The sequence below is a fragment of the Chamaea fasciata genome, unplaced genomic scaffold (assembly GCF_029207755.1).
Source record: "Chamaea fasciata isolate MVZ Bird 193981 ecotype frontalis unplaced genomic scaffold, bChaFas1.0.hap1 SCAF_889, whole genome shotgun sequence".
In the NCBI taxonomy this organism is placed as follows: domain Eukaryota; kingdom Metazoa; phylum Chordata; class Aves; order Passeriformes; family Sylviidae; genus Chamaea; species Chamaea fasciata.
Window position 1 is genome coordinate 1 of NW_027094974.1, and position 23,396 is coordinate 23,396.

A 23,396-nucleotide genomic window follows, 5' to 3' on the forward strand; every position below is an offset into this window, starting at 1 on the left:
ACGGAGGGAGGCGTGGCAACTTGATTTGAATACAAAGGGGCGTGGCTTAAAGGGAAAAAGAGGAGTTAATAACTAGGTGTGGTCGCGTGAGTGGGCGTGGCTGAGAGGAAACGGGTGGGGTTTAGTTGTGGGTGTGGCCTGAATGGGGCACGGTTGCTGCAGGCAAAATGGGCGGGGCCTAAGAGGGTTAAAGGGCAATGGGTGGGGCTTAAGGGGACAGGGCGGGGTTTAGGCCGCTTGGGTGGGGTTTTATCCAAGTGGGCGTGGTTCCTACGACAAGGGGGCGTGTCCGGGGCGGGGGGCGTGGTCAGTGCCCGCCCTGGGGGCTCGGGGGTCCCTCCAGGAGGGCCGGAGGGCGCCGGCGACGCCCAGCAGGGCGTGGCCCAGGGTGCGGGTCAGCGCGGCCAGCAGGCGGAGCAGCTCCCTGGGGGACCGAAAACCGCCGAAATCACCAAAAAACCACCAAAATCACCCCAAAAAACCACCAAAATCACCCCAAAAAACACCGAAATCACCCCGGAAACACCAAAATCACCCCAAAAACCCACCAAAATCACCCCGGAAACACCAAAATCACCCCAAAAAACAGCGAAAACACCCCAGAAACCACCAAAATCACCCCAAAACCACCAAAATCACCCCAAAAAACACCGAAAACCACCAAAATCACCCCGAAAACACCAAAATCACCCAAAAACCACCAAAATCACCCAAAAAAACACCAAAATCACTCCAAAATCACCCCAAAAACCACCAAAATCACCCCAAAAACACCAAAATCACCCCGGAAACACCAAAATCACCCCAAAACCACCAAAATCACCCCAAAAACCACCAAAATCACCCCAAAAAACACTAAAATCACCCCGAAATCACCCAAAAAAAACACCAAAATCACTCTGAAACCACCAAAATCACCAAAAACCCACCGAAATCACCCCAAAACCCACCAAAATCACCAAAAACCCCCCAAAATCACCCAAAATCCCCCAAAACCCCACCAAAATCGCCCCGAAAACCACCGAAAACACCAAAATCATTGTGAAAACACCCCAAAAAACATTAAAATCACCCCGAAAACCACCAAAATCCCCTCGAAACCACCAAAATCACCCCAAAAATTGCACTCGGAAAGCCCCAAAGCGCCCAAAACCATCTCCCAAAACCCCCAAATCCACCCCGGGAACCCCAAAGCCCCAAAATCAACCCAAAATCTGTTCCAGGGAAACCCTAAAACTGCCCCCAAAAACCCCCAAATTCCTCCGAATTTCCCCAAATTCCCTCCAAAATTCCCGCCCCAAATCCCACCCAAAATCTTCCCCGGATTTGGGGATTTTCGGGAGACTCGGGAGCAGATTTTGGGTGGATTTTGGGGTGATCTCGGTGAGATCTTGGGGCGGGTTTTGGGCCGATTTCGGAGCAGATTTTGGGGTGATTCCGGTGGGATTTTTGGGCTGATTTCAGCAGCTTTTGGGCTGATTTTTGGGCTGATTTTGAGCAGATTTTTTGGGCTGATTTTGAGCAGATTTTGGGGCAATTCCGGTGGGATTTCGGGGGTGGATTTTTGGGCTGATTTCAGCAGCTTTTGGGCTGATTTTTGGGCTGATTTTGAGCAGATTTTTGGGCTGATTTTGAGCAGATTTTGGGGCAATTCCGGTGGGATTTCGGGGTGGATTTTGGGCTGATTTCAGCAGCTTTTGGGCTGATTTTTGGGCTGATTTTGAGCAGATTTTTGGGGCGATTTTTGAGCAGATTTTGGGGCAATTCCGGTGGGATTTTGGGGTGGATTCTGGGCTGATTTCAAAAGCTTTTGGGCTGATTTTTGGGCTGATTTTGAGCAGATTTTGGGCTGATTTTTGAGCAGATTTTGGGGCGATTTTGGGGCAATTCCGGTGGGATTTTGAGGTGGATTTTGGGCTGATTTCAGCAGCTTTTGGGCTGATTTTTGGGGCGATTTTCGAGCAGATTTTTGGGCGATTTTTGAGCGGATTTTGGGGCAATTTTCAGCAGATTTTGGGCCACATTTTGACCCAATTTCGGGATTATTTTGGTGTTTTTTTTCTTTTTTTACCTGAACATCCTCTCGGGCCCCAGCGCCCCCAGGTCCCAGCGAACCCCCCGGATTTGAGCCGCCAGCCGCAGCCGCCCCCGGGGGGTCCCCCTGGGCCACCAGCAGCGACAGCCGGGCCACCTCGGGGGGACCCTCGGGGACACGGCCCCGAGCCCCGCCCAGCTCCCAGCTCGGGGGGGCCTGGGGGGACACGGGGGGTCAGGGCTTTGGGGGGAATTTGGGGAAAATTTGGGGATTTTAGGGGATTTGGGGGGAATTTGGGGGGATTTTGGAGACGATTTGGGGGGAGTTGGGGAGAATTTGGGGGATTTTGGGGGGATTTGGGGGATTTTAGGGGGATTTGGGGAGAGTTTGGGGGATTTTGGAGAGATTTGGGGAGAATTCAGGGGATTTTGGGGATTTTAGGGAAATTTTGGGGGGATTTTGAAGGAATCAGAGGAGATTTTTGGGGGACTTGGGGAGGATTTGAATAGGGGATTTTTGGGAGGGTTTTGGGGGCTCCGAGAAGGATTTGGGGGGATTTTCGAGGGTTTGGGGGATTTTTGGAGATTTTTTGGGGGGGGATTTTGGGGAGATTTGGGGGGATTTGGGATTTGGGCAGGATTTGGGGGTGGGTCTGAAAAGGATTTTTGGGGGTTTTCGTGGATTTGGGGGGATTTGGGGGAATTTTTGCAGGTTTTGAGCGGGGATTTTGGGGGGATTTTGGGAAGTTCGGAGCGGGATGTTTTTGGTGGGGGGGATTTTGGGCTGATTTTGGGGTAACTTCGGGTGATTTTGGGCTGATTTTGGGCCGCTTCGAACCGTTCGGAGCGGGATCTTTTCGGGGCTGATCTTGGGCCGGTTTTGGGGTAATTTCAGGCGGTTTTGGGTCGGGGGTCTCTCACCTGGGGGGGCTCCCAGCGCTGCCCCGGCCTCAGGGCCAGCAGGGCCGTGTGGGGGGGGAGGGTCCCCAAAAACTCCTCGTCCTCCACCAGGGTCCCGTCCTCGGCCAGGGCCAGGGACAGCGGCGGGGGCAGCCCCAGCGCCGAGCCCGCCTGCGTTGGGGCGGAAAAATCGGGATGTGGGGGCGGGAAAACGGGATTGGGGGAGAAAAAAACGGGATTTGGGGGTGGAAAAATGGGATTGGGGGAGAAAAAAACGGGATTGGGGGAGAAAAAATGGGATTGGGGGAGAAAAAATGGGATTTTGGGGAGAAAAAATGGGATTTGGGGAGAAAAAACGGGATTGGGGGAGAAAAAAACGGGATTGGGGGGAGAAAAAATGGGATTGGGGGAGAAAAAACGGGATTTTGGGGAGAAAAAATGGGATTTGGGGAGAAAAAATGGGATTTTGGGGAGAAAAAATGGGATTTGGGGGAGAAAAAATGGGATTGGGGGAGAAAAAAAAACGGGATTTTGGGGAGAAAAAATGGGATTTGGGGAGAAAAAATGGATTGGGGGGAGAAAAAATGGGATTGGGGAGAAAAAATGGGATTTTGGGGAGAAAAAATGGGATTTGGGGAGAAAAAATGGGATTTTGGGGAGAAAAAATGGGATTTGGGGAGAAAAAATGGGATTGGGGGAGAAAAAATGGGATTTGGGGGTGGAAAAATGGGATTGGGGGAGAAAAAATGGGATTGGGGGAGAAAAAATGGGATTGGGGGAGAAAAAACGGGATTTTGGGACATTTTGGGGTGATTTGAGGAGGATTTGGGGGATTTTGAGTTGGTTTGGGCCATTAATTGGGATTAATTGGGTGTTAAATCAGGGCTAAGGAATGCGGGTTAATGATCTGTAATTAATTTGCGTTAATTGGCCGTTAATTGGGATTCGTTGGGGGTTAATCGGAGTCAACTAGCGCTAATGGACCGGCGCTAATTTGCCAATTAATCGGGATCGATTGGTGGGTTAATCAGGGTTAATTAGTCAGGGCAAATTAGCGCTAATAATTTGGCATTAGTTACCCATTAGTAGGGATTAACTGGGGGCTAATGAGGGTTAATTAGAGCAAATTAAGGGGCGCTAATTGAGCCACCAATTGGGATCGTTTGGGGGTCAACCAGGGTTAATTAATCAGGATAAATTAGCGCTAATAATTTGGAATTAATTTCCCTTTAATAGGGAATAACTGGAGGCTAATGAAGATTAATTAGCGCAAATTAATCGGCATTAATTGCCAATTAATTGGGATCGATGGGGGCTCAACCGGGCTTAAATAAACAGGGTAAATTAGCGCTAATAACTTGGCGTTAATTGCCCACTAATAGGGACTATTGGGGGGGTGATGAGGGTTAATTAGCGCTAATTAGGGGCGCTAATTGGGGCTGTCCGCACCTGCTCCCGCAGCTCCCCCCAGCGAGGCCGCCAGGACCCCCCCGGGGCCGCCCCTCCCCCCCCCCCGGGGCTGACCCAGAAGGGCCGGGCGGGGGTGGGGGAGGGGCCGGGGGGGGGCGGGGCCCCAAAAACGCCGCGACAGAGACCTGGGGGGGGGAGGGGAGGGAGAGAGACCCGAAATCAGCCGAAATTCACCCCGAAAATAATCCCGAAATTACCGAAAAGAAACTCGAAATTCACCGGGAAATCATCCGGAGTGAAACCGAAATTTCCCCGAAATCCATGCCCCAAAAAATCCCGAAATTCACCCGAAAATAAACCCGAAATAACCCAAAATTCACCCGAAACAATCCCGAAATAAATCCGAAAATATCCCCAAAAATTCCCGAAATTCGCCCGGAAATTATCCCGAAATTTCCCCCAAAATTCACCAAAAATCACCCTCAAAATCACCCGAAATTTGCCCGAAATCCATCCCCCAAAAAAATCCTTAAATTCACCCGAAAATAAACCCGAAATAACCCGAAATTCACCCGAAACAATCCCGAAATAAATCCGAAAATAACCCCGAAAATATCCCCAAAAATTCCCGAAATTCGCCCGAAATTCATCCCCAAAAAATTCCGAAATTCGCCCAAAAATTATCCCCAAATTTCCCCCAAAATTCACCAAAAATCACCCCCAAAATCACCCGAAATTCGCCCGAAATTCATCCCCCCCCAAAATCCCGAAATTCGCCCAAAACTTTTCCCGAAATTCACCCAAAAATAACAAAAATTTCCCCCGAAATTCGCCCAAAATTCATCCCCCAAGAATTCCCGAAATTCGCCCAAAAATTTTCCCGAAATTTCCCCCAAAATTCCCCAGAAATTCCCCCGAAATTCCAAAAAAACCCCCCCCATCCCCCAAATTCCTTCTCTTTCCCTCAAAATCCGGAAAATTCCCCCAAATCCCCCAAATTTCCCCCAAAATCTCCTTTTCCCCCCCGAATCCCGCCCCCGGTACCGCAGCGCCTCCATCGCTCCCGGGGCGGGGCAAAGTCCGAAGTCCCGCCGTGACGTCATCACAGGGGGCGGGGCAACACCGGGACACGCCCCCCCGGGAATTCCCGGGGATTCATTCGGGGATTTGGCGGGAAAATCGGGAGGTTTGGGGTAAAAAAACCGGGAATGTGCGGGGGGAGGGTCAGAAATCGGGAATTTGGGGCGGAAAATTCGGGAATTTGGGCTCCGGGAGGGGGAATTTTAACTCAAAATTTGGGAATTTGGGCTCCGGGAGGGGGAATTTTAACTCCAAATTCGGGAATTTGGGCTCCGGGAGGGGGAATTTTAACTCAAAATTCGGGAATTTGGGCTCCGGGAGGGGGAATTTTAACTCAAAATTCGGGAATTTGGGCTCCGGGAGGGGGAATTTTAATTCAAAATTCGGGAATTTGGGCTCCGGGAGGGGGAATTTTAATTCAAAATTCGGGAATTTGGGGTTTTTCAGGATCTCGCGGAGTTCGGGGCGGGCTGGGGAACAAACTCCCGACACTTCCGGCGCGCTGCGTCTCATTTTGGGTTTATTTCACGGGATTTCGGGAAAATGAACTCCGGGAAAACGCGGCCACGCCCCATCAGCGCCGGGGCGGGTGACGTCACCGACACGGCTCCGTTTGGGGGCTCGAGGGGGCGGGGTCTCGATCGGGGTCACGCCTACGCCGGAGGGCACGCCCACCCCATGGCCACGCCCACCACCATTGTCTCCGCTCCTGGCGCCGCTTCAGAGTCTGGGATTGGAGGGAAAAAATCGGGAATTTCGACTCCAAAAAAAATTCCCCGAAATCCCCAGGACTCCCCCCAAAACCCCCAAATTTGGATCCCAAAGACCCCAAAACCAGCAAAACCCCCTGGACTCCCCCAAAATCCCAAAACCCCCAAAATGTGGGACCCCAAAATCTCCAAGACCCGAAAAATTCCCAAATTTGGATCATAAGGACCCCAAATCCCCCCCCCAAAAAAAATCCCCCCAAAATCGCCTGGACCTCCCAAAATCCCCAATTTGGGTCCCTCAAACACCTCAAAACCCCCGAATTTGGGACCCCGAATTCCCCGGGCCCCCCCAAAATCCCAATTTTTTTTCCCAGACCCCCCAAAATTTTGGGATTTTTTTCCTTTTTAACCTCCAGCCTGATTTGGGAGCGGCTCTTTGGGCGTGGCCGGGTCGATTCGGGGCTCGCGGCTGTTCCAGAGGCTGATCCCCAATCAAAGCCCCTGGGACTCGAAATTCGCCAAAATCCGCCCGAAATTCGGCAAAACCGACCCCAAATTCACAGAAATCGACCCCGAAAACCACTAAAATCGCCCCAAAATTCAGCCGAATCCACGCGAGGTTCATCGACCTCCACCCCAAATCCCCCCCCCCCCGAAAACCGACAAAAATTGACCTGAAATTTGGCAAAAGTCGACCCGGAAAATCCCCCCAAATTCCCTTAAATCCCCCCAAATTCCCCTGAGATTCCTTCAAATCCCCCCCCAGGCCTCCTCCCCAAATCCTCCCCGAAAATCCTCCAAAAGCCTTCCCGAAAATTCCCCCAAAACCCTCCCCAAAATCTCACGAAAATTCCCTGAAATTCCCCCAAATTCCGCCGAAATTCCCCAAAATTTCCCCCAAAATCCCTCCCGGACACTCCCAGAACTCCCCAAATCCCCCCCAAAATCCCCGAAAAACCCCCAAAATCCGCCCCAAACTTCCTAAAATCCCCTCAAAATTCCCCAAAATCTCCGAAAATTCCCTGAAATTCCCCCAAATTCCGCCGAAATTCCCCAAAATTTCCCCCCAAATCCCCCCAGGACACTCCCAGAACTCCCCAAATCCCCCCCAAAATCCCCGAAAAAACCCCCAAAATCCGCCCCAAACTTCCCAAAATCCCCCCAAAATTCCCCAAAATCTCCGAAAATCCCTGAAATCCCCCCAAATCCCCCAAATCCCACCGAAATTCCCCCCAAATTTCCCCCAAAATCGCCGTTACCGAGGCGCCTCCATCGTGTCCCGGGTCGGGGCAAAGTCCGGAGTCCCCGGTGACGTCATCGCAGGGGGCGGGGCAACGCCGGGAAACGCCCCCCCCCGGGAATTCCGCGGGGATTTGGGGAGAAAAATCGGGAATTTGGGGTAAAAAAAAACCGCAAGAATTTATTTATTTAGTTTATTTTGGTTTTAAGAGGGTGTTCGGGGTTTAAAAACGGAGAATTTGGAGCCGCAAAATTGGGATTTTTTGAAAACTCGGAGATGGAAAATCGGGAATGTTCGGGTTAAAAAAAAAGGGGGGAATTTCAACCCAAAAAATTGGGGATTTGGAGCCCAAAAATTGGGGGGTTGGGGGGTTAAACATTGGGGGGAATTCGGAACCCTAAAAAATGGGAGTTTGGTGTCCAAACACTGGGATTTCTGGAGCCCAAAATTGGGAGTTTTGGGGGAATAAAGCTGGAAATTCAGGCTGGAAAACTGGGAATTCAGGACGGAAAAATGGGGGTGAAAACTTGGGGGTTTGGGGAGGGGGATTTGGGCCTAAAAAACGGGGATTTGGATCAAACCTGAGGAGTTCGGCCCAGCCCTGGGCCTTTTTTGGGCCCCAAATCCCGATTTTTACACCCCAAATCCCTTTTCCAGCCCCAAATCCCGATTTTTACACCCCAAAAAAATCCCGATTTTTACACCCCAAAATCCCGATTTTTAGACCCCAAAATCCCGATTTTTACACCCCAAAATCCCGATTTTTTACCCCCCAAAAATCCCGATTTTTAGGCCTCAAAGCCTCTTTTCCCGCAATGCACCCTGGGATAGCGGCGTCCCGTCTCCTAGCAACGCCAAGCCCCGCCCCCAACACCCAAACCACGCCCTCAACACCCACACCCCGCCCCCTACAAAACCCATCTTCAACAATGAAACCACGCCCCCGGGAAAGAAACCACGCCCACGTGATTTCCTGCCTTTTCATCGTCTCCTAGCAACCCATTCCCGCCCCTTTTTATCCCCTAGCAACCAGGTCCCGCCCTTTTCTCATCTCCTAGCAACACCAAACCACGCCCCTTACAAATAAACCACGCCCCCGCCACAAATGCTACGCCCGCGTAAATTCCCGCCCTTTTCTGTCCCCATAGCGACCAAATTTCGTCCCCTAGCAACCGATTCCCGCCCTTTTCTCGTCCCCCTAGCAACCGATTCCCGCCCTCTCCCGGTCTCCTAGCAACCCGCGGGGCGGGTGGCGCCGCCGTGACGTCACTTCCGCGGCGCGGCGGGAAGATGGCGGCGGCGGCGGCGGAGGCCCCGGGCGGGCCGCGGGCGGTCCCGGAGGCTCCGGGCGGGCCCGGGGCGGCTCCCGGCGCTCCCGGCGCTCCCGGCGCTCCCGGCGGCGGCGGGCGGGGCCCTCCGGGCCCGGCGGGAGCCGCGCGGGACGCCGAGGTGGCGGTGGAGATCGGCGAGACGTACCTGTGCCGCAGGGCCGACGGCAGCTGGCGTCAGTCACTCCGCGGCTGCGGGACTGCGGGAAGACTGGGGATACTGGGAATACTGGGGGGACTGGGGGGAATGGGGGGACTGGGGGGAATGGGAATACTGGGAATACTGGGATACTGGGGGGACTGGGGGGAATGGGGGGACTGGGAAGACTGGGATACTGGGGGGACTGGGAATACTGGGGGGAGTGGGAATACTGGGGGGACTGGGGGGACTGGGGGGAATGGGAATACTGGGGATACTGGGAATACTGGGGGGACTGGGAATACTGGGGGGACTGGGGGGACTGGGGGGACTGGGGGGACTGCGGGACTGGGGAATACTGGGGGGACTGGGGGGACTGGGAATACTGGGATACTGGGGGGACTGGGGGGAATGGGGGGACTGGGGGGAATGGGAATACTGGGAATACTGGGAATACTGGGAATACTGGGGGGACTGGGGGGACTGGGAATACTGGGATAGTGGGGGGACTGGGAATACTGGGGGGAGTGGGAAATACTGGGGGGACTGGGGGGACTGGGGGGACTGGGAATACTGGGGGGACTGGGGGGACTGGGAATACTGGGGGGACTGGGAATACTGGGAATACTGGGAATACTGGGGGGACTGGGGGGACTGGGGGAATGGGGGGACTGGGAATACTGGGAATACTGGGGGACTGGGGGGACTGGGAATACTGGGATACTGGGGGGAATGGGGGGGACTGGGAATACTGGGGGGACTGGGGGGAATGGGAATACTGGGATACTGGGGGGACTGGGAATGGGAGACTGGGAGTGACATACTGGGAATACTGGCAGTGGGATGCTGGGAGGACTGGGAATACTGGGGGGACTGGGGGGACTGGGGGACTGGGAATACTGGGAATACTGGGAATACTGGGATACTGGGAATACTGGGGGGACTGGGGGGACTGGGGGGACTGGGAGGACTGGGAATGGGAGACTGGGAATACTGGGAGTGGGATACTGGGGGGACTGGGAATACTGGGAGGACTGGGAATGGGAGACTGGGAGGACTGGGAATGGGAGACTGGGAGTGACATACTGGGAATACTGGGAGTGGGATACTGGGGGGACTGGGAATACTGGGAGGACTGGGAATGGGAGACTGGGAGGACTGGGAATGGGAGACTGGGAGTGACATACTGGGAATACTGGGAGTGGGATACTGGGGGGACTGGGAATACTGGGGGGACTGGGGGGACTGGGAATGGGAGACTGGGAGGACTGGGAATACTGGGAGGACTGGGAATGGGAGACTGGGAGTGACATACTGGGAATACTGGCAGTGGGATACTGGGGGGACTGGCAGTGCTGGGAATGGGATCCCGGGGGTGGCGAACTGGTCCCAGTCCATTCCCAGTCCCGTTCCCACCTTGTCCCAGTTCCCTCCCAGTCCCTCCCAATCCCATTCCCAGTCCCTCCCAGTATAACCCAGTGCTCCCAGTTGATCCCAGTCCGTTGCAGACTCGGCCGAGGCGATCCAGTCCCATTCCCAGTCCCTCCCAGTATAACCCAGTGCTCCCAGTTGATCCCAGTCCGTTGCAGACTCGGCCGAGGTGATCCAGTCCCGCCTGAACGAGCAGGAGGCGCGCGAGGAGTTCTACGTGCACTACGTGGGCTGTGAGTGCGGGGACTGGGATAGACTGGGATGGACTGGGAGGGAACTGGAAGAGGTTTTCGTACAGACTGGGACAAACTGGGATGGACTGGGAGGCACCGGGACGGGCTGGGGAGGGTGTCCCAGTTCAAACCAGTGAGTCCCAGTGCTCCCAGTTAACCCCAGACCGGGGGGATTCGGACACACTGGGATGGCGGGGGGTGCTCCCAGTTCAAACCAGTGAGTCCCAGTGCTCCCAGTTAACCGGCGCCTGGACGAGTGGGTGGACAGGAACCGGCTGGGACGGTTCCCAGTGCTCCCAGTGCTCCCAGTTAACCCCAGACTGGGGGGATTTGGATACAGTGGGGTGGCTGGGATGGCGGGGGGTGCTCCCAGTTCAAACCAGTGAGTCCCAGTGCTCCCAGTTAACCGGCGCCTGGACGAGTGGGTGGACAGGAACCGGCTGGGACGGTTCCCAGTGCTCCCAGTGCTCCCAGTTAACCCCAGACCGGGGGGATTTGGATACAGTGGGGTGGCTGGGATGGCGGGGGGTGCTCCCAGTTCAAACCAGTGAGTCCCAGTGCTCCCAGTTAACCGGCGCCTGGACGAGTGGGTGGACAGGAACCGGCTGGGACAGTTCCCAGTGCTCCCAGTGCTCCCAGTTAACCCCAGACCGGGGGGATTTGGATACAGTGGGGTGGCTGGGATGGCGGGGGGTGCTCCCAGTTCAAACCAGTGAGTCCCAGTGCTCCCAGTTAACCGGCGCCTGGACGAGTGGGTGGACAGGAACCGGCTGGCGCTGAGCAAGAGCCTGAAGGAGGCGGCGCAGAAGAGCTCGGAGCCGTTCCTGGGCGAGCTGGCCGAGCCCGAGAGGAAGATCACGCGCAACCAGAAACGCAAACACGACGAGATCAACCACGTGCAGAAGGTCTGCCGCCCACCGGGAGGGACTGGGATAAACTGGGATAAACTGGGATAAACTGGGAGCGACTGGGAGCGAGTTAGAGAGAGTGACAGGGCGCCGGGGTGGAGACACAGGGGGCTGGAATGCAGTTAAAGGGGACTGGGGTCAGTTTAGGGGGCACTGGGATGAACTGGGAGGGACTGGGATGAACTGGGAGAAACTGGGGCAGGGTCAGAGGGCACTGGGATGAACTGGGATGGACTGGGAGGCACTGGGAGCGAGTTAAAGGGCGCTGGGGTGGAGATACAGGGGACTGGGATCAGTTTAGGGGGCACTGGGATGGGGTTAGGGGATACTGGGATGGACTGGGAGGGACTGGGAGCAACTGGGAGGGACTGGGATGAACTGGGATGTACTGGGATGAACTGGGAGTGCGTCAAGTACTGGTCCCTACTGGTGCTCACTGGTTTTTACTGGTAAGCGCTGGTTCGTATTGGCTGTTACTGGTTTATACTGGTCCGTACTGGGTTATACTGGTTTGTATCAGTGTGTGCTGGTCTGAACTGGTCCGTACTGGTTTGTATTGGTCTATACTGGTTCATACTGGTTCTGATCAGTCCATACTGGTCCGTAGTGGTTTATATTGGTCTATACTGGTCTGTACTGGTTTATATTGGTCTATACTGGTCCATACTGGTCCGTACTGGTTTCCGCAGACCTATGCCGAGATGGACCCGACCACGGCGGCGCTGGAGAAGGAGCACGAGGCCGTGAGTGGGGGAGGGGAAATCCCAAAATTCCGGGGGGGTTGGGACAGCCCAGGTGTGCCCAGGTGTGCCCAGGTGTGTCACCTGTCTCACCTGGAACCCCAAATTCCAGGGAATTCCCAAATCCCAGGAGGGTTTGGGGGGGATTTTTTGGGATTTCGGGGGGATTTTGGGCCCCCCAGGTGTGCCCAGGTGTGCCCAGGTGTGTCACCTGTCCGTCCCAGATCCCCCAGGTGAATTCCTGCCCCAGATCCTCACCTGGGGCGTTTCTGGCCGTTTTTAACGGGATTTTTTGGGGGGATTTTTTGGGATTTCTGTGGATTTGGGGCCCCCCAGGTGTGCCCAGGTGTGCCCAGGTGTGCCACCTGTCCCCGCAGATCACCAAGGTGAAGTACGTGGACAAGATCCACATCGGGCACTACGAGATCGACGCCTGGTACTTCTCGCCCTTCCCGGAGGATTATGGGAAGCAGCCCAAGCTCTGGATCTGCGAGTTCTGCCTCAAGTACATGAAATACGAGAGGAGCTACCGCCTGCACCTGGTACACCTGGGCACACCTGGGGGCAGCTGGGGACACACCTGGGCACACCTGGGCGCACCTGGGGACACCTGGGGACACCTGGGGACACACCTGGGGACACCTGGGGACACCTGGGGACACCTGGGGAGACACCTGGGGGCACCTGGGACACCTGGGGACACCTGAGACACACCTGGGGACACCTGGGGACACCTGGGACACCTGGAGACACCTGGGGACACCTGGGGACACCTGGGGATACCTGGGGACACCGGGGACACCTGGGGACACCGGGGACACACCTGGGGACACCTGAGGACACCTGGGGACACACCTGGGCGCACCTGGGGGCACCTGGGGACACCTGGGACACACCTGGGGACACACCTGGGGACACACCTGGGGACACCTGGGGACACCTGGGGACACCTGGGCACACCTGGGGACACCTGGGACACCTGGGGTCACACCTGGGGACACCTGGGCACACCTGGACACACCTGGGGACACCTGGGACACCTGGGACACCTGGGGGCACCTGGGGACACACCTGGGGACACCTGGGACACACCTGGGGGCACCTGGGGACAGCTGGGGACACCTGGAGACACCTGGGGATACCTGGGGACATCTGGGGGCACCTGGGGACACCTGGGGATACCTGGGGACATCTGGGGGCACCTGGGGACACCTGGGGATACCTGGGGACATCTGGGGATACCTGGGGACACCTGGGGATACCTGGGGACATCTGGGGACACCTGGGGACACCTGGGACACACCTGGGGACAGCTGGGCACACCTGGGACACACCTGGGCACACCTGGGGGCACCTGGGACACACCTGGGGACACCTGGGCACTCATCTTGTACACCTGGGCACACCTGAGGGGGTTAGAGACACACCTGGGCAGGTTTCAAGGGAATTTGGAGACACCTGGGGACACTTTAAACACACCTGGGTACACTTGGGGACGTACCTGGGACACACCTGGGCTCAATTTGGGGCACACCTGGGCCTCACCTGGGCCTCACCTGTGCAGGGGCAGTGCCAGTGGCGGCAGCCGCCGGGACGGGAGATTTACCGCAAGGGGAACATCTCGGTCTACGAGGTGGACGGCAAAGACCACAAGGTGAGCCCAGGTGTGCCCAGGTGTGCCCAGGTGTGCCACCTGTCCCAGCCCCAGATCCCCCAGGTGAATTCCTGGACGAGATTCCCTTCGGGACACCTGGACGTCCTCACCTGGGCCGGTTTTTGGGGGATTTTTGGGGGATTTTGGGGGGGATTTTGGGCCGGCCCAGGTGTGCCCAGGTGTGCCCAGGTGGGCCCCTGTCAGATCTATTGCCAGAACCTGTGCCTGCTGGCCAAGCTGTTCCTGGACCACAAGACCCTTTACTTCGACGTGGAGCCCTTCGTCTTCTACCTGCTCACCGAGGTGGACCGCCAGGGGGCGCACATCGTGGGCTACTTCTCCAAGGTGGGGCGCACCTGGGGGGGCGTAGGGCGCACCTGGGGGGGATAGAACACACCTGGGGGGGGATAGAACACACCTGGGGGGGGATGGAACACACCTGGGGGGGGATGGAACACACCTGGGGGGGATAGAACACACCTGGGGGGGGATGGAACACACCTGGGGGCGATAGAACACACCTGGGGGGGGATCGAACACACCTGGGGGGGATAGAACACACCTGGAGGGGTGTAGAGCACACCTGGGGGGGATAGAACACACCTGGGGGGGATAGAACACACCTGGGGGGGGATAGAACACACCTGGGCACACCTGGGCACACCTGGGGGGGGATAGAACACACCTGGGGGGCGTAGAACACACCTGGGGGGGATAGAACACACCTGGGGGGGGATCGAACACACCTGGGGGGGATAGAACACACCTGGGGGGGGATGGAACACACCTGGGGGGGGATAGAACACACCTGGGCACACCTGGGCACACCTGGGGGGGGATAGAACACACCTGGGGGGGGATGGAACACACCTGGGGGGGGATAGAACACACCTGGGCACACCTGGGCACACCTGGGGGGGGATAGAACACACCTGGGGGGGATAGAACACACCTGGGGGGGGATAGAACACACCTGGGGGGGATAGAACACACCTGGGGGGGGATCGAACACACCTGGGGGGGATAGAACACACCTGGAGGGGTGTAGAGCACACCTGGGGGGGATAGAACACACCTGGGGGGGGATCGAACACACCTGGGGGGGGATAGAACACACCTGGGGGGGGATCGAACACACCTGGGGGGGATAGAACACACCTGGGGGGGGATAGAACACACCTGGGGGGGATAGAACACACCTGGGGGGGGATAGAACACACCTGGGGGGGATAGAACACACCTGGGGGGGGATAGAACACACCTGGGGGGGATAGAACACACCTGGGGGGGATAGAACACACCTGGGGGGGGATGGAACACACCTGGGGGGGGATAGAACACACCTGGGCACACCTGGGCACACCTGGGGGGGGATAGAACACACCTGGGGGGCGTAGAACACACCTGGGGGGGATAGAACACACCTGGGGGGGATAGAACACACCTGGGGGGGATAGAACACACCTGGGGGGGATAGAACACACCTGGGGGGGCGTAGGGCACACCTGGGGAGGATAGAACACACCTGGGGGGGGATCGAACACACCTGGGGGGGATAGAACACACCTGGGGGGGGATCGAACACACCTGGGGGGGATAGAACACACCTGGGGGGGGATAGAACACACCTGGGGGGGATAGAACACACCTGGCGGGGGATAGAACACACCTGGGGGGGATAGAACACACCTGGGGGGGGATGGAACACACCTGGGGGGGGATAGAACACACCTGGGCACACCTGGGCACACCTGGGGGGGGATAGAACACACCTGGGGGGCGTAGAACACACCTGGGGGGGATAGAACACACCTGGGGGGGATAGAACACACCTGGGGGGGATAGAACACACCTGGGGGGGATAGAACACACCTGGGGGGGCGTAGGGCACACCTGGGGAGGATAGAACACACCTGGGGGGGGATCGAACACACCTGGGCACACCTGGGCGCACCTGGGGGGGCGTAGGGCACACCTGGGGGGGATAGAACACACCTGGGGGGGCGTAGAACACACCTGGGCACACCTGGGGACACACCTGGGACACACCTGGGGACACCTGAGACACACCTGGGACACACCTGGGGACACACCTGGGCTCTTAGTTAGGCACGACATTCCAGAGCTTAAAAAAGCACCAAAAATCCCTAAAATCCCCAAAATTTGGCATTCCCCAACCCCCCCCCCAAAGTCCTCAAATTCCCGATTTTTCCGGGATTTCCCCCCAAATTCCCGTTTTTTTTTTTGGCAGGAAAAGGAGTCCCCGGACGGGAACAACGTGGCGTGCATCCTGACGCTGCCGCCGTACCAGCGCCGCGGCTACGGGAAGTTCCTCATCGCCTTCAGTGCGTCTCCCGGCGGGCCCGGCGCTTCGGGGGGCTTGCGGGGATTTGGGGGGATTTGGGGGATTTGGGGGGATTTGGGGGGATTTTGGCGAATTTTGTTTGTATTCTGGCGGATTTGGGTGGATTCTGGTGGATTTTGTTTGGATTCTGGCGGATTTGGGTGGATTTTGCTGGATTTTGCTGGATTCTGGTGGATTTGTGTGGGTTTTTGGTGGATTTTGCCGGATTTTGGCGGATTTTGTTTGGATTCTGGTGGATTTTGGGTGGATTTGGGTGGGTTTTTGGTGGATTTTGCCAGATTTTGGCGGATTTTGTTTGGATTCTGGTGGATTTGGGTGGATTTTGGCGGATTTGGGTGGATTCTGGTGGATTTTGTTTGGATTCTGGTGGATTTTGGCGGATTTTGATGGATTTTGCTGGATTTGGGTGGATTTGGGTGGGTTTTTGGTGGATTTTGGCGGATTTGGGTGGATTCTGGTGGATTTGGGTGGATTCTGGTGGATTTGGGTGGATTTAGGTGGATTTTGGTTGATTTGTTTGGATTCTGGTGGATTTTGGCGGATTTTGATGTATTCTGGTGGATTTGGGTGGATTCTGGTGGATTTGGGTGGATTTTGGTGGATTTGGGTGGATTTGTGTGGGTTTTTGCTGGATTTTGCCGGATTTTGGCGGATTTTGTTTGGATTCTGGCGGATTTTGGTGGATTTTGTTTGGATTCTGGCGGATTTGGGTGGATTTTGCCGGATTTTGGCGGATTTTGATGGATTCTGGTGGATTTTGGCGGATTTTGATGGATTCTGGCGGATTTGGGTGGATTCTGGTGGATTTTGATGGATTCTGGCGGATTTGGGTGGATTCTGGTGGATTTTGATGGATTCTGGCGGATTTGGGTGGATTCTGGTGGATTTTGATGGATTCTGGCGGATTTGGGTGGATTTTGGCGGATTTTGATGGATTCTGGCGGATTTGGGTGGATTCTGGCGGATTTTGATGGATTCTGGCGGATTTGGGTGGATTCTGGTGGATTTTGCTGGATTTTGGCGGATTTTGATGGATTCTGGCGGATTTGGGTGGCTTTCCGTGTCCCTGTGCAGGTTACGAGCTCTCCAAGCTGGAGAGCACCGTGGGCTCCCCGGAGAAGCCGCTCTCGGACCTGGGCAAGCTCAGCTACCGCAGCTACTGGTCCTGGGTGCTGCTGGAGATCCTCCGGGACTTCCGGGGCACCCTGTCCATCAAGGACCTCAGGTACGACCAGTACAGACCAGTATGGACCAGTATGGCCCCAAAATCCCCATAGAAACCCATAGAAACCAGTAGAGACCAGTATAAACCAGTGACTCCTCCTGGTCCTGGAGATCCTCCGGGACTTCCGGGGCACCCTGTCCATCAAGGACCTCAGGTACGACCAGTACAGACCAGTACGGACCAGTATGGCCCCAAAATCCCCATAGAAACCCATAGAAACCAGTAGAGACCAGTATAAACCAGTGCAGACCAGTACAGACCCCAGAACCCCCACAGAGATCCACAGAGATCCGTAGAAACCAGCAGAGACCAGTATGAACCAGTCTGGATCCATAAACACGGTGTAAGGCAGTGTAGAGTGGTAGTGGTCAGTGGTCACTCAGTGGTCACTCCCAGCAGTCAGTGGTCACTCCCATAGACCAGTGGTCACTCCCATAGACCAGTGTCCACTCCCAGCGGTCAGTGGTCACTCCCATAGATCAGTGGTCACTCCCATAGACCAGTGGTCACTCCCATAGACCAGTGGTCACTCGCAGCGGTCAGTGGTCACTCAGTGATCACTCCGTGTCCAGCCAGATGACCAGCATCACGCAGACCGACATCATCAGCCCCCGGCGCCGTCCCCAGTGGTCACTCCCATAGACCAGTGGTCACTCCCATAGACCAGTGGTCACTCCCATAGACCAGTGGTCACTCCCATAGACCAGTGGTCACTCCCATAGACCAGTGGTCACTCCCATAGACCAGTGGTCGCTCCCATAGACCAGTGGTCACTCCCATAGACCAGTGGTCACTCCCATAGACCAGTGGTCACTCCCATAGATCAGTGGTCACTCCCATAGACCAGTGGTCACTCCCATAGATCAGTGGTCACTCCCATAGACCAGTGGTCACTCCCATAGACCAGTGGTCACTCCGTGGTCACTCAGTGGTCACTCCGTGTCCAGCCAGATGACCAGCATCACGCAGACCGACATCATCAGCCCCCGGCGCCGTCCCCAGTGTCCACTCCCATAGACCAGTGGTCACTCCCATAGACCAGTGGTCGCTCCCATAGATCAGTGGTCACTCCCATAGACCAGTGGTCACTCCCATAGACCAGTGGTCACTCCCATAGACCAGTGGTCACTCGCAGCGGTCAGTGGTCACTCCCATAGACCAGTGGTCACTCCCATAGACCAGTGGTCACTCCCATAGACCAGTGGTCACTCCCATAGACCAGTGGTCACTCCCATAGATCAGTGGTCACTCCCATAGACCAGTGGTCACTCCCATAGACCAGTGGTCACTCCCATAGACCAGTGGTCACTCCGTGGTCACTCAGTGGTCACTCCGTGTCCAGCCAGATGACCAGCATCACGCAGACCGACATCATCAGCCCCCGGCGCCGTCCCCAGTGTCCACTCCCATAGATCAGTGGTCACTCCCATAGACCAGTGTCCACTCCCATAGATCAGTGGTCACTCCCATAGACCAGTGGTCACTCCCATAGATCAGTGGTCACTCCCATAGACCAGTGTCCACTCCCATAGATCAGTGGTCACTCCCATAGACCAGTGGTCACTCCTGTAGACCAGTGGTCGCTCCCATAGACCAGTGGTCACTCCCAGTGGTCAGTGGTCACTCCGTGGTCACTCCGTGTCCAGCCAGATGACCAGCATCACGCAGACCGACATCATCAGCCCCCGGTGCCGTCCCCAGTGGTCACTCCCATAGACCAGTGTCCACTCCCATAGACCAGTGGTCACTCGCAGCAGTCAGTGGTCACTCAGTGGTCACTCCGTGTCCAGCCAGATGACCAGCATCACGCAGACCGACATCATCAGCCCCCGGCGCCGTCCCCAGTGTCCACTCCCATAGATCAGTGGTCACTCCCATAGACCAGTGTCCACTCCCATAGATCAGTGGTCACTCCCATAGACCAGTGGTCACTCCCATAGACCAGTGGTCACTCCCATAGATCAGTGGTCACTCCCAGCGGTCAGTGGTCACTCAGTGGTCACTCAGGGGTCACTCCGTGTCCAGCCAGATGACCAGCATCACGCAGACCGACATCATCAGCCCCCGGCGCCGTCCCCAGTGTCCACTCCCATAGACCAGTGGTCACTCCCATAGACCAGTGGTCGCTCCCATAGATCAGTGGTCACTCCCATAGACCAGTGGTCACTCCCATAGATCAGTGGTCACTCGCAGCGGTCAGTGGTCACTCCGTGGTCACTCCGTGGTCACTCCGTGTCCAGCCAGATGACCAGCATCACGCAGACCGACATCATCAGCCCCCAGCGCCGTCCCCAGTGTCCACTCCCATAGACCAGTGGTCGCTCCCGTAGACCAGTGGTCGCTCCCATAGATCAGTGTCCACTCCCATAGACCAGTGGTCACTCCCATAGACCAGTGGTCACTCCCATAGATCAGTGGTCACTCCCATAGACCAGTGGTCACTCCCATAGACCAGTGGTCACTCCCAGCGGTCAGTGGTCACTCCGTGGTCACTCAGGGGTCACTCCGTGTCCAGCCAGATGACCAGCATCACGCAGACCGACATCATCAGCACGCTGCAGTCGCTGAACATGGTCAAGTACTGGAAGGGGCAGCACGTCATCTGCGTCACGCCCAAGCTGGTCGAGGAGCACCTCAAGAGCGCCCAGTACAAGAAGCCGCCCATCACCGGTCAGTAATTAGCGCCCCGCCGCCGTTGGCCGGCCCTAATTAGCTCCCTCGTGGTGATTAGCCGGGTAATTAACCCCGGGAGGAGTCATGGAACCCCCCCCTCCCCTCCCCCCACAGGCTGTGAATGGTTCGCTCCAGGAATGCCCCTGAGGTCACCCCCGTAATTAACTGAATTAATCTCCCTTAACGAGCACCCGTTCGTTAACGAGCGGCCAGGCGTTAATGTCTGCTCGTGACCTGCTAAGGAACGTGTTGGGTAATTAACGTTCCTTAATTAATGAGCGTTCCTTAATGGACACCCCCCCCCCCCCCCCCGTGATGGGCACCGAATGGTTCAGTCCAGACAACCCCCCCAGGGCTCCCCCTTAATTAATTTCCCTGAATGAGCACCCGTTAATTAATTCCTGTTGATGAGCTTCTCTTCAGAGCGTGCTTGTTAATTAACGCACTTTAATTAACGGACACGCCTTAATGGGCGCCCCTTCCTCAATGGTTCGGTCCAGACAACCCCCCCAGGGCTGCCCCGTTAATTAACGTCCCTTAATGAACCCCCTTAATGAGCCCCCTCCCCTTAATTAATCTCTGTTAATGGCCCTCTTAATTAACCCCCCAAGTAACTCTGGTAATGATCCCTCCTTAATAACCCCCCCTTAATTAACCCTATTAATTAGCCCTATTAATCCCCATTAATTGCAACTCTTAAATCATCTTACGAGGTTAATTAGAGGAGCAATTAATCTTATCGACCTCATCGACCCCCCCCCTTAATTAACCCTATTAATTAATCCTATCAATCCCCATTAATTGCTCCTCTTAAATAATCTTACGAGGTTAATTAGAGGAGCAATTAATCTTATCGATTTTATTAATTAACAATTAAAGGAGGAAGTAGCGATCCCCCCTTAATTACCTTTGGTCATGAACTCCCCACTAATGAGCTTAATGACTCTTAATTAATCCCATTAATGCCCCCCCCTTAATTAATCCCATTGACGTCCCTCTCCTTAATTAACCCCGCTGACGTCCCCCGGTGAATCCTAATTAATCCCATCAACGCTCTCTCTTCCTCCTTAATTATCTCCCCTCATTAACGGCTTCCCCAATTAACACCCCCCCCCCTCCCCCGACCCATCCCGTTAATTACTCCCTCTAATGAGCGACGCCCTGGTGTCGGCCCCCGGCGCGGCTAATTAGCGCTGCTCGATTGCGGTTAATTGCAGTGGACTCGATCTGCCTGCGCTGGGCGCCGCCGAAGCACAAACAGGCCAAGGTGGCCAAGAAGTGACGTCAGCGGCCCCGCCCCGCGGGGGGAGGGGCCGGCCTCCGCTCCGGGCCGTTTCCCGCCAGTTTTTGGGGAATTTTCCCTCAATTCCGGGAGTTTTTCCTTCAATTTTGGGGAATTTTCTGTCAATTCCGGGAGTTTTTCCATCAATTTCGGGAGTTTTCCTTCAATTTTTGGGAATTTTCCTTCAATTTTGGGAATTTTCCATCAATTTGGGGAATTTTCTGTCAATTTCGGGAATTTTCCTTCAATTTGGGGAATTTTCTGTCAATTCTGGGAATTTTCCTTCAATTCTGGGAATTTTCCGTCAATTTTGGGAACTTCCCCTCAATTTTGGGAATTTTCTGTTAATTCTGGGAATTCTTCTCTCCAGTTTTGGGAATTTTCCGTCAATTTGGGGAATTTTCCCTCAATTCCAGGAATTTTCCTCAATTTTGGGAATTTTCTCCCTAATTTTAGGAATTTTCCCTCAATTTTGGGACTTTTTCCCTCAATTCTGGGAATTTTCTCTCCAGTTTTGGGAATTTTCCCTCAATTTTGGGATTTTTCTCTCCAATTTTGGGAATTTTCCCTTCCCTTTGGGGGTTTCGCTCCATTTTGCACTTTCCCCCCTCAATTTGGGGGTTTTTCCTCATTTTGGGTTTTTTTTTTTCCCCCCTCCCTCAATTTTGGGGTTTTTTTTGGGTTTTTTTCCCCAGTTTTTGGGGTTCCCATCCCCCTCCCCTGTTTTGGGTCCCCCAAAATTTTGGGGATCCCCCCAAACCCCAAATACAGCAGGAAAAAGAAGAGGAGAGGGCTCGGAGTTTTTATTGGGGGATTTTGGGGTCTCAGAGTTTTTATTTGGGGGATTTTGGGGTCTGGGAGTTTTCATTTGGGAATTTTGGGGTCTGGGAGTTTTTATTGGGGGATTTTGGGGTCTCGGAGTTTTTATTTGGGGGATTTTGGGGTCTCGGAGTTTTTATTGGGGGATTTTGGGGTCTGGGAGTTTTTATTGGGGGATTTTGGGGTCTCGGAGTTTTTATTGGGGGATTTTGGGGTCTGGGAGTTTTTATTGGGGGATTTTGGGGTCTCGGAGTTTTTATTGGGGGATTTTGGGGTCTCGGAGTTTTTATTTGGGGGATTTTGGGGTCTGGGAGTTTTTATTGGGGGATTTTGGGGTCTCGGAGTTTTTATTGGGAGATTTTGGGGTCTCGGAGTTTTCATTTGGGGATTTTGGGGTCTCGGAGTTTTTATTGGGGGATTTTGGGGTCTGGGAGTTTTCATTTGGGGATTTTGGGGTCTGGGAGTTTTTATTGGGGGATTTTGGGGTCTGGGAGTTTTTATTGGGGGATTTTGGGGTCTCGGAGTTTTCATTTGGGGATTTTGGGGTCTGGGAGTTTTTATTTGGGGGATTTTGGGGTCTGGGAGTTTTTATTTGGGGGATTTTGGGGTCTCGGAGTTTTTATTGGGGGATTTTGGGGTCTCGGAGTTTTTATTGGGGGATTTTGGGGTCTCGGAGTTTTTATTGGGGGATTTTGGGGTCTCGGAGTTTTTATTGGGGGATTTTGGGGTCTCGGAGTTTTTATTGGGGGATTTTGGGGTCTCGGAGGTTTTATTTTGGGGTCTGGGAGGTTTTTTTGGGGGTGGGGGGAACTTGGGGGGTCCCACGAGTCCTTTTTTGGGGTCCCCCCCCCACTTCGGACGCCCGAATTCGGGTTTTCTCACCCCAAAACAATCACCAGGCCCCCCCCAGGTTTGGGATTTTTCACTCCAGAACCCCAAAATTGGGATTTTTTCACCCCAGGACCCCAAATTCGGGTTTTCTCACCCCAAAACAATGACCAGGACCTCCCTGATTCGGGATTTTTCACCCCAAAGGATGACCAAGAGCCCCCGGCTTTGCCCGAATTCGGGATTTTTCACTCCAGGACCCCAAATTCGGGATTTTTCACCCCAAAGGATGACCAGGACCCCCCGGCTTTGCCCGAATTCTGTGTTTTTCACCCCAAAGGATGGCCAGCCCCCCGGCGTTGCCCGAATTCGGGATTTTTCACTCCAGGACCCCAAA

At 55.2% G+C, this 23,396-nt stretch overlaps 1 protein-coding gene and 2 long non-coding RNA genes across 3 annotated transcripts; 1 reads left to right on the top strand and 2 right to left on the bottom strand.

Moving 5' to 3' along the window:
• Positions 1-6: 6 nt before the first annotated feature.
• LOC136306015 (uncharacterized) lies at positions 7-5,247 on the bottom strand. The gene is made up of 4 exons (XR_010725479.1): positions 4,602-5,247; positions 2,956-3,105; positions 2,072-2,251; positions 7-424 (listed from the first exon to the last, which is right to left on the bottom strand). It is a non-coding gene; the product is annotated as an uncharacterized lncRNA (long non-coding RNA).
• Positions 5,248-6,013: 766 nt separating this feature from the next.
• On the bottom strand, positions 6,014-7,411 carry LOC136306017 (uncharacterized). Its single transcript, XR_010725480.1, has 3 exons — positions 7,394-7,411; positions 6,552-6,716; positions 6,014-6,151 (listed from the first exon to the last, which is right to left on the bottom strand). It is a non-coding gene; the product is annotated as an uncharacterized lncRNA (long non-coding RNA).
• A 1,233-nt stretch (positions 7,412-8,644) lies between these two features.
• LOC136306016 (histone acetyltransferase KAT8-like) lies at positions 8,645-21,436 on the top strand. Its single transcript, XM_066209367.1, has 11 exons — positions 8,645-8,878; positions 10,431-10,505; positions 11,238-11,410; positions 12,103-12,156; positions 12,531-12,695; positions 13,718-13,807; positions 14,012-14,152; positions 16,059-16,152; positions 17,247-17,397; positions 19,913-20,067; positions 21,288-21,436. The coding sequence occupies exons 1-11, from the start codon at positions 8,665-8,667 to the stop codon at positions 21,350-21,352; spliced, it is 1,377 nt and encodes a 458-aa protein (XP_066065464.1). The 5' UTR covers positions 8,645-8,664; the 3' UTR covers positions 21,353-21,436.
• The last annotated feature ends 1,960 nt before the right edge of the window (positions 21,437-23,396 follow it).